Source organism: Ictidomys tridecemlineatus, chromosome 15, assembly GCF_052094955.1.
Source record: "Ictidomys tridecemlineatus isolate mIctTri1 chromosome 15, mIctTri1.hap1, whole genome shotgun sequence".
NCBI classification, from domain to species: Eukaryota; Metazoa; Chordata; class Mammalia; order Rodentia; family Sciuridae; genus Ictidomys; species Ictidomys tridecemlineatus.
This window is the reverse complement of record NC_135491.1, coordinates 49,319,196-49,332,926: the sequence shown is the minus strand read 5'-3', so window position 1 is coordinate 49,332,926 and position 13,731 is coordinate 49,319,196. Positions and strand designations below refer to the sequence as shown.

Here is a 13,731-nt window from a genome sequence, read left to right as displayed (position 1 = left end):
GTGCTAGGCAATTGCTCTGCACTGGTTTATAGCCCAGTGACTATAAAGCAGAAAGCCTTTTTGCTGGTGTTGGAGGAGGTTGTGGAGGGATGGAAGAGAGCCAGCTCTTCACCGTGAGTTGCAAGTGAAACCTTCTTTTGGCTCAGAATTTAAGTACCTAGAAGCCAAGTTTCAATGTTGAGAGTTTTAGCTTCTGTTTAAACTTTCAGGGTCAAGTTATAATACTTAGCGCTACTGTCCAGTCTTCAGATTAAGATTTTTGTTTTCCAGCAAAAGGGACAGGCAATGCATTGGATTAGTTTAATTTTTTTTTTAGACTTTCTTTCTTTATTTATTTCTTCTTTCTTTGTTTTTATGTGGTGCTGAGGATCGAACCCAATGTCTCACATGCTTGGGAAGCACTCTACCACTAAGCCACAACCCCAGCAGGGTCCAATTATTGATAATTATCTTGGAGTCTTGTCATTTGCAGTATTACATCTGAAAGTTTGAATTCAGTGTAAGTTATTTAGGCCTTTTGCAAGCTATTTGGAAGCTATTGTTCTTACAGCATTGACTTTTTTTTTAGTTGTAGATAGACACAATACCTTTATTTTGTTGATTAAGTTTGTTTTGTTTTGTTTTTTAGTGTGCTAGGATCAAACCCAGTGCCTCAGGGGTGCTAGGCAAGCACTCTACCAATGAGCTACAACCCCAGCCCAACAGCATTGACTTTTATGAGTCAAATATATTGTATTCTTATTAAGATAGAAAATAACCTGGTCAATTTGACTTTCTCGGGGTTTTAATTTTTATTTTTTTAAGCTCCCCCTGCCCCCGCCCCCGGGAACTCAGGGACTCTGTACCACAGAGCTACATTTCCAGCTCTTTATATTTTTATTTTAAGACAAGGTCTTGCCAAGTTGCTGAGGTTGTGATTCTCCTGCTTTGGCTTCCTCTGTACCTGGGATTACAAGTGTATACCACTGCATCCAGCTATAAGTTTTTAAGACATTGAAGTTGTTCATGTCCTGATTATTACTCTTGGTTGTTCACAATGAAACTAGTGTAGCCCTCTTGATAAAAGATAAAACTGTTACTCTTTAAGTGAACTTGCTCTTTTGCAACAGCTTTTAGGATTTATTGGTAGCTACTGTCTTAACTTTTGGCATTTTTATATACCTTTTCCAGCAGACTTAATCTTTCTGCATTCTTTCATACATTCCCTATTATTATTTATTTATTTTAAATCTCTGCACTTGCCCTTGAATACTTCTCCTTTATGTCTCTGCCTGTCATGGTTCCACCTGGGTCTCATCTGTAGCCCCTAACTCCTAAATTGCTCTAGATTTAGATAATCTCCAGACTTTCTCCTAACAGGAACTGTCCCCCCCACTTCCCTTAACTTCTTTAAGAGAAGACCACTGCTATAAACATTCACATATGAATTTTTTTGTGGACATAGGTTTTTATTTTTCTCTGAAATACAAAAGTAGAATTGATAGGTAATATGAAAACTTTTTTAAAAACTTTTTGAGAAACTTTCAGATGGCTTTTCAAAGTGGCTGAACTATTTTACATTTCTACTAGCCAAGGTATGCGGGTTCCAATTTCTCCATATTCTTGCAAACACACACTTGCATTATGACTTTGGAGTCTAGCCATCTTGCTGAGTGTGAAGTGTATCATGATTTATATTTGTATGTTTCTGATGACTAATAGCAAGTATATTTTCATGTTTTTTGGCTATTTTTCTTAATGTCTATTGGCCATTTTTTAAATTGGGTTGTTGTCCTTTTATTATTAAATTGTGTTAGTTTTCTGTTACTATAACAAAACACATAAGATAATCAACTTAGAAAAGGTTTATTTTGGCTCACAGTTTTATAAGTTCTAGTCTGTAATTGGTTGGCCCCATTGATTTGGGCTTGTGGTGAGGTAGCATATTGTTGTGGAATCATGTGGCAGAGCAAAACTGCTTACATTGTAAGCCTGGAAGGAAAAAAGAGCAAGGAAGAGTCCAGGGTCTCATAATCCCCTTCTGGTTCACAACCTAGTGACCTAAAGATCTACCAGGTTCTACCTCCTAAAGATTCTACCACTTCCCAAAAGCACCACCCTAGAACCAGGGGGACATTCAACATCCAAACCAAAGCAAATTGTGAGTTCTTTATATATATTTTAGATATAAGACTCCTATCAAATACATGATTTGAGTGTTTTTTCCTATTCTCTGGAGTTTTCTTTCATTTTCTTGATGGTGTCCTTTGTAACACTGAAGGCTAATTATTTTTAAAATAATTGTTTAAAAGTGTATCTGAAAACTACCCAAAGTATTGGTTATCACCAATAGCTCATGCCTCCTCTTAGACAAATGCTAGGTAACTTTGTATTTTCCAAGAAGCAATATAGCATGAGAACATCTGTGGTCTTAGTTTTGTATGTGTCTTTTTGAGGACAGGTTTCCTTTCTGCTTAGAGTCTGTGCTCTATAGTTGTGAGTTAGATCACAGGAAAATGAGAACAATGGGATCAAAAATTGTGATTTTTTGTTTTGTTTTCTTTATGGCATACTTAATTTTTTTCTTGATAGAATGATAATTTTTGATATTTATATGGTTCATTTTATAATTAGATATTTGTGAAATACTTGAATTTGTTTCTCCACAAATAAAGGAACTACTCAGAGAACTTGGGTGTACACAGAGTAGAAATACTATCAATATTAATGTGAATAAGCAAATGTTTTTATTTTGTTTTATGCTCTGTGCTTCTGGGTTGGCTGTCTTAGCACTTTGGGAGAGTTTTCTGCTATCTTTCATTGTTGAATTTTAGGACTATGGTCAGACCGAATGTGGTCTGTTGTTATTGTTTTTTGATGTTTTCTGTAGTTCTTAGGGACTTTATCTAGATTGGCTTATATTTTTTCTCTCTGTTGGTTTTTTGTTTGTTTTGTTTTACCTGAAAAGTTTTAATTTTCTCATTTCTGTTCTTTTGGAATTCAGATTAGATGTTTGAAATCTTCTCATTCTGTCCTTCTTTGTCTTTCAGGCCCCATCCCCTTTCATATTCTATCTCTGATTCTGCTGCATTCTGGATAATTCTTCAATTATATGACCAGATCCTGCTTGATACTGGCTCTTCCTCAGAGTTTTGGAGGATTTATTTGGGGGTGGGTGTCTGTGTATGTATGTGTGTATTTCTGTTTACATGTAAAACATAATCTCTTGTTTTTATTAGGCTGGCCTTGAACTTTGTCTGTCTCAGCCTCCTGAACCTCTGGGTTTACAGGCATGCGTGTGTCACCACATCTAGCCAAAAATAAAAAGTCTTTTGGCTTTTGATTTTTAGTTACCGTTTGATTTCTGGTGTACTGGTGACTGATCGAGATGTGAATTCCCTAGAGGCAAGTCTTATAATATGTTCACCGCATCATCTAGTGGACTTTAGCTTATAGTTATGGCACGCAGGATAGTCCCGGTGTATATGTGAGGGAGAGGGTATATAATCAAATGGGTAATTGAGTTTAGAAAGAATGCCAGTTATAGAGTACCCATTCTCATTTCTATGAAAACCTTTTACAAAAGGTATATAACCTTTAAACACTGCTTACCTTCTTGAGAATTAGCAGTTCTATACATCGTTGAATTACCCTAAGTATATAGATAGCAGTACCATTATTTTTAGCCCTCATAGAGAGACTCAGTGAAGAAATGGAAAGAAAAAGATTTGAGTGAAGTTTTAGATGACTCTGAAGGCCCTAGCTTGGAGGGGAGGTATTGTTAGTTTTTGCTTTGGGGATGTGTGTGTGTGTGTGTTTCTGGGGATTAAATCCAGGGGTGCTCTATCTCTGAGCTACATTCCCAGCCCTATTTATTTATTTATTCACAATAATTCCAGAGCCTAACACATGCTAGGCAAGTGTTCTATCACTGAGCTCCATCGCCAGCCCCTTCAATTTTATATTGAGACTGAATCTTAACTTAGTTACCCAGGCTGGCCTTTAACATGTGATCCTTCTGCCTCAGCCTCAGCTGGAATTACTGGCATGTGCCACTGTCCCCAGCTTCATCATTTGAAAAATGGATGTCTTCTTTCCAGGCATGTGGTTAGTTAGTCCTCTCTCAGACAACTGAATTACTGGTTCTTGTGTGTTGTCTTCATACCGGAGTTTTAAGCATATCCTAATGAATATGTGTATGTGTTCTTTTTTTCTCTTGCTTTCGTCGAGAGCTTACTACATCCACTATTCACACCATGTTTTTCTCATTTTATAGTACATCTTGGAAATCAATGTAAATATTATATGACTTCCATATTGTTTTATTGCTAGAGTGTTATATCATTCTTAGAAGTAGAGTTACTGGATCAAAGGTTTTGTTCACTTGACATTTATTTTTTTTTTTTTAATTTTTTTTTAAAGAGAGAGAGAATTTTAACATTTATTTTTCAGTTTTTGGCGGACACAACCTATTTGTATGTGGTGCTGAGGATCGAACCCGGGCCGCACGCATGCCAGGCGAGCGCGCTACCGCTTGAGCCATATCCCCAGGCCTCACTTGACATTTTAGAAAACTACTCCCTGTGCCATATCGTCTAAGATCTTCTGAGATCCTTGTCTTTCTAATTCTTAAACCTTTCTCAGGTTTGAGGGCTCAGTCAATTTGTAGTTTAACTCTGTACCTCTTTTCATCTACTAGAATTTTATTTGGCATTTCATATCTACTATAATCTTCTATTTTATCCTTTGTAGGTTTTTATGTTTTAATGCAGAAAATATTTAAACTGTGACTAAAAGTACATCATTAGAAATCTAGTTACTATTTTTTAAGAGTGCCTACTTTCTCCTTGTTTTTACACATAGTTTGGCTTGGATTTGCGTTTCTATGTCCTGTTGGACAGAAGTTTGTATTCCCTTACTTGCTATCTCTTGGATTGTCCATGAGTTTTTTAAAGCTATGACTGATTTTCATTCAGAATAGTACCATCTATTTTTAAAAACATGATCCAGAGGGCTGGGGTTATAGCTCAGTGATAGAGCGCTTGCCTAGCACATGTGAAGCACTGGGTTCGAACCTCAGCACCACACAAAAATAAATAAATAGGAGCTGGGGTTGTGGCTCAACGGTAGAGCACTCGTATAGCATGTGTGAGGCCCTGGGTTCAATCCTCAGCACCACATAAAAATAAATATAATAAAGGTATTGCGTCCAAATACAATTAAAAAATAAATATTTTAAATAAATAAAATAAAGGTATGTGTCCATCTACAATTAAAAATTTTCAAAAAAAAAAAAACATGATCAGCCTAATACCATGTCAGGTAATTACAGTGCTTTACAATAAATTTAGAATTTTAGTGCTCCTTATTTCTGGATTTGTCAGTAAAAGAAGAGATTCTGCCTTTCACTATCACATTATCACTGGAGTGATAAATATCTTTGATAATCATAACATGTGTTTCAATGGTAGATACCAAAATCAGTGTAAAATTGCTGAAGGGGATGGCCCTTCTGGATTTCCTTATTCACTGTGTGGAATCTTCTAGCTTACTGTCTTTTTGTATTGTGTAATGACAACATTAAAGCTTCAGGGATTGTGTTTACTATCACTGATCATGGTCCATTTCAGCATCAGTTTCTAGGTCCTGAGTGAATGGCCTGTTAATCCTTTGCTTTTCGTCTTAGGATTTTGGCATTGGAGAAGCTTGGTGCTGTCTTCAATCAAGTAGCCTTTCCACTTCAGTACACACCCAGGAAATTTGTCATCCACCCTGAGAGTAACAACCTTATCATTATTGAGACAGACCACAATGCCTATACTGAGGCTACAAAAGCTCAGAGAAAGCAGCAGATGGCAGAGGTGATGTGTCTGACTTCCGTGGTTCAGTTTAAAGGCGTGCCTGGGTACTTTTATAGGAAAGTCAGTCTTGTGGCTGAGTATTAAAATACTAACCTGGGTTATTCAGGATTCCGCTTCCACTAAGGAAGAGTTCTTCAGTCCTTGAACTTCCAAAATAGGTTGTGTTAAGTGTTTCCTGGATTTGAACCCAGAGGAAACAGCTTTCAGATTTCCCCACAATACCACCTCTTTCCAGAAACCATTTCCTAGCAAAAACCAAATAATCATAACCATGTAGAACTGGATCTAGCCTGAAAGAGAGGAGATTAATAGTCTTAGCAAGGGATATGAAGTAATCTAGATATAAAAATGGAGGTTTTCATTTTCACATTTCTCAGACCACTAATATTTGCTACAACTGGTATATTCTTTTGGCATTTTCTTCTCAAATTTAACTTGGTGGTAGTGATCCAGGTAGTGATCTTTGTACTTCCTCTCATCAGTGCATACTTACCCTTGAATCTTTACTTTGGGAAATCCAGGTTTTAGATAACAACAGTCTTTGCTATTTTATGTGTTAAGCTTCCCCTTTAATGTTCTTGCTGCTTACCCACTTCTCACCTCTGAACACACTGACTCTTTTCTTTTTGGATTTAGGAAATGGTGGAAGCAGCAGGAGAGGATGAACGGGAGCTAGCTGCAGAAATGGCAGCAGCATTCCTCAATGAAAACCTCCCTGAATCCATTTTTGGAGCTCCCAAGGCTGGCAATGGGCAATGGGCTTCTGTGATCCGGGTGATGAATCCTATTCAGGGAAACACCCTGGATCTTGTCCAGCTGGAACAGAATGAGGCAGCTTTTAGGTAAGGAGCTTAGGAAAGTTCAGGATTTGTTAGGCAGGTACCAGAATTCTTTGGGTTTTGACTAATACCTGACTCTTGCTTCTTTCTCTTTTTATAGTGTGGCTGTGTGTAGGTTCTCCAACACTGGTGAAGATTGGTATGTGCTGGTGGGTGTGGCTAAGGATCTGATACTCAACCCTCGATCTGTGGCAGGAGGCTTTGTCTATACTTACAAGCTTGTGAACAATGGGGAAAAACTGGAGTTTTTGCACAAGGTACGAATCAGCCAGTGATATCCTGACTCTTAGGTTCTCCATTTTTGCTGAACTTATGAGTCATATCTTTTGGGGATCAGCTCATTGATTCTAATCCATCTCTTGGCAGCACAGAGATAATGCTGAGGTCATGCTTTAGTGATGCACCAGTGCCTAGCTCCAAGAAGAAGCCTAGGTGCTAACCACCCACAGTGGGAAGATAGATGCACACTGAATCACCTCCTTGTTTACTGTCTCACTCAGCAAACAGCAGTTCGTGACCAAAATTTTGCAGTTTTAAACAATTAAAATTCTGGGAAGTTACCATTTAATAGAAACAGAGTTTCTGTTTGGGAGGATAAAAAAACTGGAGATGATGTGGTGATAGTTGCATAACAGTATAAATATAGTTAATGCCTCTGAACTGTATAGACATGTCTTAAAATATAAGTGATAAATTACTCCCTCAGTCCTACCATGAGGAGTGTCTTCTTGGAGTTAATCACTTCACAGACCATTCTTTGTTAAACTTACTGTCTCTCTTATAACTGTCACTTTTCACTAGCATTCCTTTTCTATCCCTCCATAACCCTCAGTCACTTCTCAGATGTTGAAACTTAACTGTTAAATTTCATGGTGACAGTTAAACCTAGCATAGGCTAAGGACAGCACTCATTAGGCACCAGACTTCACATTTGTGGCATTGAGCCACTTGCTAGGTGAAATGCATTGTATAGGATCTGTTTACCCAAAGATGCTGTTTCATGGAGACTCCTGCATACATGGTTTATTTCTCTTATGAGCAAAGATACATAGAGTCACTTGCTGTCTATCTTCCTGACAGGTGCCCATAGAAGCAGGCAGTTCTGGGTTGAAGGGGTGAAACTAGCTTGTGGCTGTGTGTTCTGACAGGTGTATGATCTGTTTTTTTCTCAAAAGACTCCAGTGGAAGAAGTCCCTGCTGCCATTGCTCCTTTTCAAGGGAGGGTGTTGATTGGTGTGGGGAAGCTTTTGCGAGTCTATGACCTGGGGAAAAAGAAGTTACTCCGAAAATGTGAGAATAAGGTAAATATTCTGGTGTGGAGGCTAGGACCTAGCTATGAGGCAAGAGGGAGCATTGTTGTGGTAATGGACACAGATTCTTGAAGTCATGTGACTTTATTAGAACCATATTATATTCCCCCTATTCCACCCTCAGAATTAGACTTCTTAAGTCTTGAGAGGGGCAGAAGTAGATGATCTCATTCAAACCAAGAACCAGCTTTTTATTCTTATTTCTTATAAGGAATTTAGACATGTATTTTCACTATTATTGGGCTGGGGTTGTGGCTCAGTGGTAGAGCGCCTGCCTAGCATATGTGTAAGGCACTAAGTTTGATCTTCAGTACCACATAAAAAATAAATAAAACAAAGGTATTGTGTCCATCTACAACCAAAAAAAAAAAAAAAAGACTCGTTCTTTTCCCTACCTTCTAGGCATTTATCGCTGACTGCTATTCTTTTGATGTGTGCTTTTCCGCATACCCTATGTATGTGTATGTTCTAGTCAGAGAAAGCTGGATTTTTCTGTAGGTTCTTTTTTTTTTTTTTTTTTTTAATTATTTTTGGGGCTGGAGTTGTGGCTCAGCAATAGAGTGCTTGCCTCATACGTGTGAGGCACTGCGTTCGATTCCCAGCACCGCATATAAACAAGCAAATAAAATAAAGGTCCATCAACAACTAAAAATATATTTTAAAAAATATTTATTTTTTAATTATAGGTGGACACAATATATTTATTTTTATGTGGTGCTGAGGATTGAACCCAGTGCCTCTCACATAGCTAGGCAAGCATTTTATCTCTGAGCCACAACCCCAGCCTCAATTTTCTGTAGGTTCGAATTCCAGAATTCATTTCTGATCTTGTTTTTTTTTCCCCCCAGCATATTGCCAATTATATATCTGGAATCCAGACTATTGGACATAGAGTAATTGTGTCAGATGTCCAAGAAAGTTTCATCTGGGTTCGCTACAAGCGTAATGAGAACCAGCTCATCATTTTTGCTGATGACACCTACCCCCGGTGGGTCACTACAGCTAGCCTCCTAGACTATGACACTGTGGCTGGAGCAGACAAGTTTGGTAACATTTGTGTGGTGAGTTGTTATTTACTTTGGTTACTGTGATGTGTAGGAAAGAGTTTGGTTTGTGGTGTTGGTAAAGCCAAAGAGCCAGGATTATGATCTCTAATACGGGAAGTAAACATGGGTATAAGATTCAGTCCTGCTAAGGCAAATTCTAAAAAACAAAAATCTTTCTGATCTTCTTACCAGTCTTTTGACATCCACTCCAAACCCCATGGTCACCTCCTTCCTTTCCATAGAATGTAATTTAATATCGATAGGTTTTGTTTGAACTAATGGATAATATTTGTTTTTACCTTTTGGTAGAATCTTAGCTTGCCCAGGCCTGACTTCTTTTGTCTGTAATCTGTGGTCTAGTTTTGTTCTTTTTGTGCTGAACCTTGCTTAAAGCTTGGTTCTCTTGGATTTCTTACACCTCAGACACAGCTCCCCAGAGCAGGTATAGGATATTTGGGCTCCGGCATCTGTCTAGATAGTTTTCCTAGGTAGTTTCTTGCTTAAAAGGACCCAGGCAAGCATATTGCTTTTTGATCCAGGGGAGCAGGTTCAGGTCCCATCCCTATGATTTGTGTCACTTCCTTATAGGTGAGGCTCCCACCTAACACCAATGATGAAGTGGATGAGGATCCCACAGGAAACAAAGCCCTGTGGGACCGGGGCTTGCTCAATGGGGCCTCACAAAAGGTAAGATTGTACAAAGGGCCCAAGTGAAAGATAAGATCACTACCTTCCCTCTTGCCCACACTGAAGAAAGAGTCTTGATTGGATTATCCACAATGCACCTGACTGCTGAATGTTCTCTTGCATGTTCTTTATGAGTTTAAAATAGGAATTTTTCTGAGACATTCTGTCAATCAGTAAAAATCTATTTGGAGAACAGTGAGGTTCTTGAAAAATGTGGACATAAGGTTCATTCCCAGTATTAGCCACCTCTTCTCTGGGTCTTGAACTTTGCTCATCTTCTATAGGCATATACTTTGATAGAGAATCTCTGGACTTTTTAAAGACAGATCTGTTTTAGAGAACAACCTAATGATAGCTGTTGTTTATAATTTTTATGTGGTTTTCTTTTTTTTTTTTTTTTAGTTGTAGTTGGACACAATACTTTTATTTCACTTATTTATATTTTTTTGTGGTGTTGAGAATCGAACCCAGGGTCTTACACATGCAAAGTGAGTGCTCTACTGCTAAGCCACAACCCTAGCCCCTTCTTTTTTTTTAATTGTAAACTTGATAATTTAACCAAAAGGTTTGTACACGATGATTGTTTACGAGAAATTATCTAACCTCAGTATGTTTTGAGGCACCAAGGTTTAAAATAATGAAGGAATGTAAAAAAGTGTTTTTAGATTTCAGTAATTTTTGGATTAAATTAATTAATTAACTAGTTTTGGTACTGGCGACTAAACCAGGGGTGCTTAGCCACTGAACTATATTTTTAAACTTTCTTCTTTTTTTTTAAATTTTGAGACAGGGTCTCACTAAGTTACTTGGGGCCTCACTAAGTTGCTCAGGTTGGTCTTGAACTTTGATCCTCCTGCTTTAGCCTCCAGGTCGCTGATATTACAGGCAGGTGCCATTGCATTTGGCAATTTTTCAATTTTAAAAGATAATGAAATGTGCTAGGTAGAGTGGCGTAATTGGAATCTCAGCTAACTCTGGGAGAATAAGGCAGGAAGATTTCAAGTTTAAGGCCAACTAAGGATTGCAGGTTTAAACAACTTAGCAAGAGTCTGTTTCAGAATTTTAAAATGGAAAGGGCTGGGGATTTTAGTAGTAGGGCATCCCTGGGTGTAATCTCTAGTTCTGACCCAGAAAAAGGTGGTTAAATGTTCCTGGAGGCACTGCTTGCCCACAGGAAGCCAGAACAGGCTCCAGAGAGCACATATAATTACTAGTTTGTTTTTGACTTACAGGCAGAGGTGATCATGAACTACCATGTTGGGGAGACAGTGCTGTCATTACAGAAGACTACGTTGATCCCTGGAGGTTCAGAATCACTTGTCTATACCACCTTGTCAGGTGGAATTGGCATCCTTGTCCCATTCACATCCCATGAGGTGAGATTCCCCCACATGGTTTTGGCCTCGGACTTGGCCTTTCTAGTGTTGAATCTTCCTAAGAGGGAAAGTCCATTTATGTATCCTTATTTGTAATTAGGAGTGACTAGAAATTGTATAAGGTTACAGTTACAAGTGCCTGGGAGAATAGGAATCCTGAATTTTTACCCCCTGAGCAAAATTATTTAATTTATATAATACTAATTCTGATTTGGGTATAGGTTATTCTCAGGCTAAAGCCCCAGAAATGGACTTCTACAGACTAGAAATGATGGAATGTTGTCCTTTGGGGGACTCATTGTCTTATGGAATTGGCTAAGTTTGGTTTATGTCATTCTAGCCAGGAATCTGACTTCACAGGCCACTGTTAGCAAATGACAGTGTCTCTTGTATTACAAATACAATGAGGTCTGTTTTGGACTTTAGCTCTCTTGTTATAACAGAAAAACCTGTGACCATCAGAAGAGTGGTGAGATGTTTACTGTCTGTTCAGATGGTAAAAATCAGTGGCTCATTTGTTCATTGTGCTTGTGGAAACTATTAGACTAGCAGTTGAAATCATTTTTTTTTCTCAGTGACAGATTCTTTGTTTCTTCCACCAGGACCATGACTTCTTCCAACACGTAGAAATGCACCTGAGGTCTGAGCATCCCCCGCTTTGTGGGCGGGACCACCTTAGCTTTCGTTCCTATTATTTCCCTGTTAAGGTAGGTTTCTCAACCTATTCACCTGGTCTTTTCTCTGGGCTTCTGCTTCTTAAAAGAGTAGTCCTGAGTGGAGCAGTGAGTGAGTGGATTGATAGAGGAGGCAATGATGGAGATTCATGGTTAGTGATAAATTCTGAGCCCTCTTCTCACAGGGCAGGCCATAGCCAGAGAAGAAGCTGTACTGGGTTTTGTCAGTCTGAACTCCAGCTACTCAGGTATCTGGGGGAGAAGAAAAAGCTCTCTCTGCAGCTGCTGCTTTAGCATATGCCTTTTTCTTTGAGTATCAAACCTTTTTCTTTCTCTTAATCTTGCATGTCTCAGAATGTGATTGATGGAGACCTCTGTGAGCAGTTCAACTCCATGGAGCCCAATAAGCAAAAGAATGTCTCTGAAGAACTGGACCGAACCCCACCTGAGGTGTCCAAGAAGCTTGAGGATATCCGGACCCGTTATGCCTTCTGAGCCCTTGCTGTACCTGTGGGCTTGCCAGAGACACTGTTTTTGACCCTTACTACCATCATTACCACCTGTCTTCTGCTATATGGCAGGAGAAAGGTGACTGGATATTTAAGGCTGTAATATTAAAGCCAATAGCTCTCTCCCCTCAACTCTTCCCTTGGAATGACTGGTTCCCCCTAAAATTGGCACAGATTCACTCACTTCTCCCTGCCCAGCACATGATACATTGTCCCAACCCGATGCTCTATTCCTGAAACCATCTCTGCATTGATATTTGGCTCTCTTCTACTTTTGTACACACCCTTAATTTTTAACTTGTTTTCCTGTAAATACAGTTTTGTACAATGTTATTTGTGGGAGGGAGGAAGATAAGTTAAGATGGGGCCAGGTTGGATACAATATGACTCCTAAATTCTGTCACTTGGAACCTGCCCAGAAATGCAAACCTAGTTTTTAAGGTGGCTGGCATCTGTGTTTCTTTTTCTATGAATGAGAATTTAGGTGGGAGGTTTGAGTGTGAATTGGAGCAAAAACTGAGTCCACTCCTTCCTTTCAGGTTTCTATCTGGATTTCTGATAACCTGTGGCCTCCTGTCACAGGCTCCCCTGTGATTTCTTTTAGTTTTTCTGATTCTTTGCTATGCAGGTGGATGTCTACCCACTGTTCCCATTGGATACTGAGGAGTGGTGGTTGATGTCTTTTCCCAGTCTAAACTCTCTTGTACTCTTGAAGTCTTAGAATGATTGGATTTAGCATGGCTCCCATCTGGGCAGTCTCATTAAACAAAGCTTCCTTCACTTCTTGAGAAAGTCCTTGACTACTATGAAGGGTCAACGAAAATAGATGATCCCAATACTAGCCTTCCCTTGGGACCTGTGCATTGCACCCTAAAGCACATGGGGTGGGATGGGATGGGGTGGGCTGTCTACAGTGCACATCTTTGGTAGATTTCAGAGGGCCTTGGGAATAAAAGGAAGGATCACTGAGAGCCCATCAGCCAGAAGTGGCCCCGTTTCAGAAATGTTCCAGTCCCCCAGTTGGAAATTCCTCCGCCTGCCTATGTGGGAAGCCCTAATCTTTCAGGCAATCCTTCTGAGCATTGAACCCGAAGAAACCTCAGCTCACTGGCTTTCAGAATGTCATGAAGTAAAACATTGTTTACATAAATTGAGCAACTTTTCTGTCACCTACAAATGGCATTTGGTAAGAATCCAGAATGGAGGCAATTATACGTGGCCTTTAAGCAGTCCAATGTAGAGAGGATTCCTAATCCATCTTTTTTTCCCTTAATGTATGGATTGCATAGAAGAATTGCATTTAGGAAGCATTATTCCAGGACTTATTTTTTCTTATGGCTATAAATCCATTCTGTCAAATACACAGCATAGATAGATGAGCAGTGGCTCCTTGTTCTAACCCTCCTAACTCCGGTTTCATAGGTGCATACTCTATTTTAAAAATATTTTT

General features: G+C 39.1%; 1 protein-coding gene across 2 annotated transcripts in view; it reads left to right on the top strand.

Moving 5' to 3' along the window:
- Sf3b3 (splicing factor 3b subunit 3) overlaps positions 1-13,061 on the top strand; it is a 47,897-nt gene extending 34,836 nt beyond the window's left edge. For both annotated transcript variants that reach the window (XM_005318407.5, XM_013365927.4), the window contains exons 18-26: positions 5,666-5,840; positions 6,477-6,682; positions 6,780-6,936; positions 7,855-7,980; positions 8,838-9,050; positions 9,624-9,722; positions 10,955-11,098; positions 11,701-11,805; positions 12,127-13,061. In XM_005318407.5, the coding sequence (XP_005318464.1) occupies positions 5,666-5,840; positions 6,477-6,682; positions 6,780-6,936; positions 7,855-7,980; positions 8,838-9,050; positions 9,624-9,722; positions 10,955-11,098; positions 11,701-11,805; positions 12,127-12,267 (1,366 nt within the window). In that variant the 3' untranslated portion in view covers positions 12,268-13,061. The remainder of the gene's footprint in view (positions 1-5,665; positions 5,841-6,476; positions 6,683-6,779; positions 6,937-7,854; positions 7,981-8,837; positions 9,051-9,623; positions 9,723-10,954; positions 11,099-11,700; positions 11,806-12,126) is intronic.
- Positions 13,062-13,731: the final 670 nt, after the last annotated feature.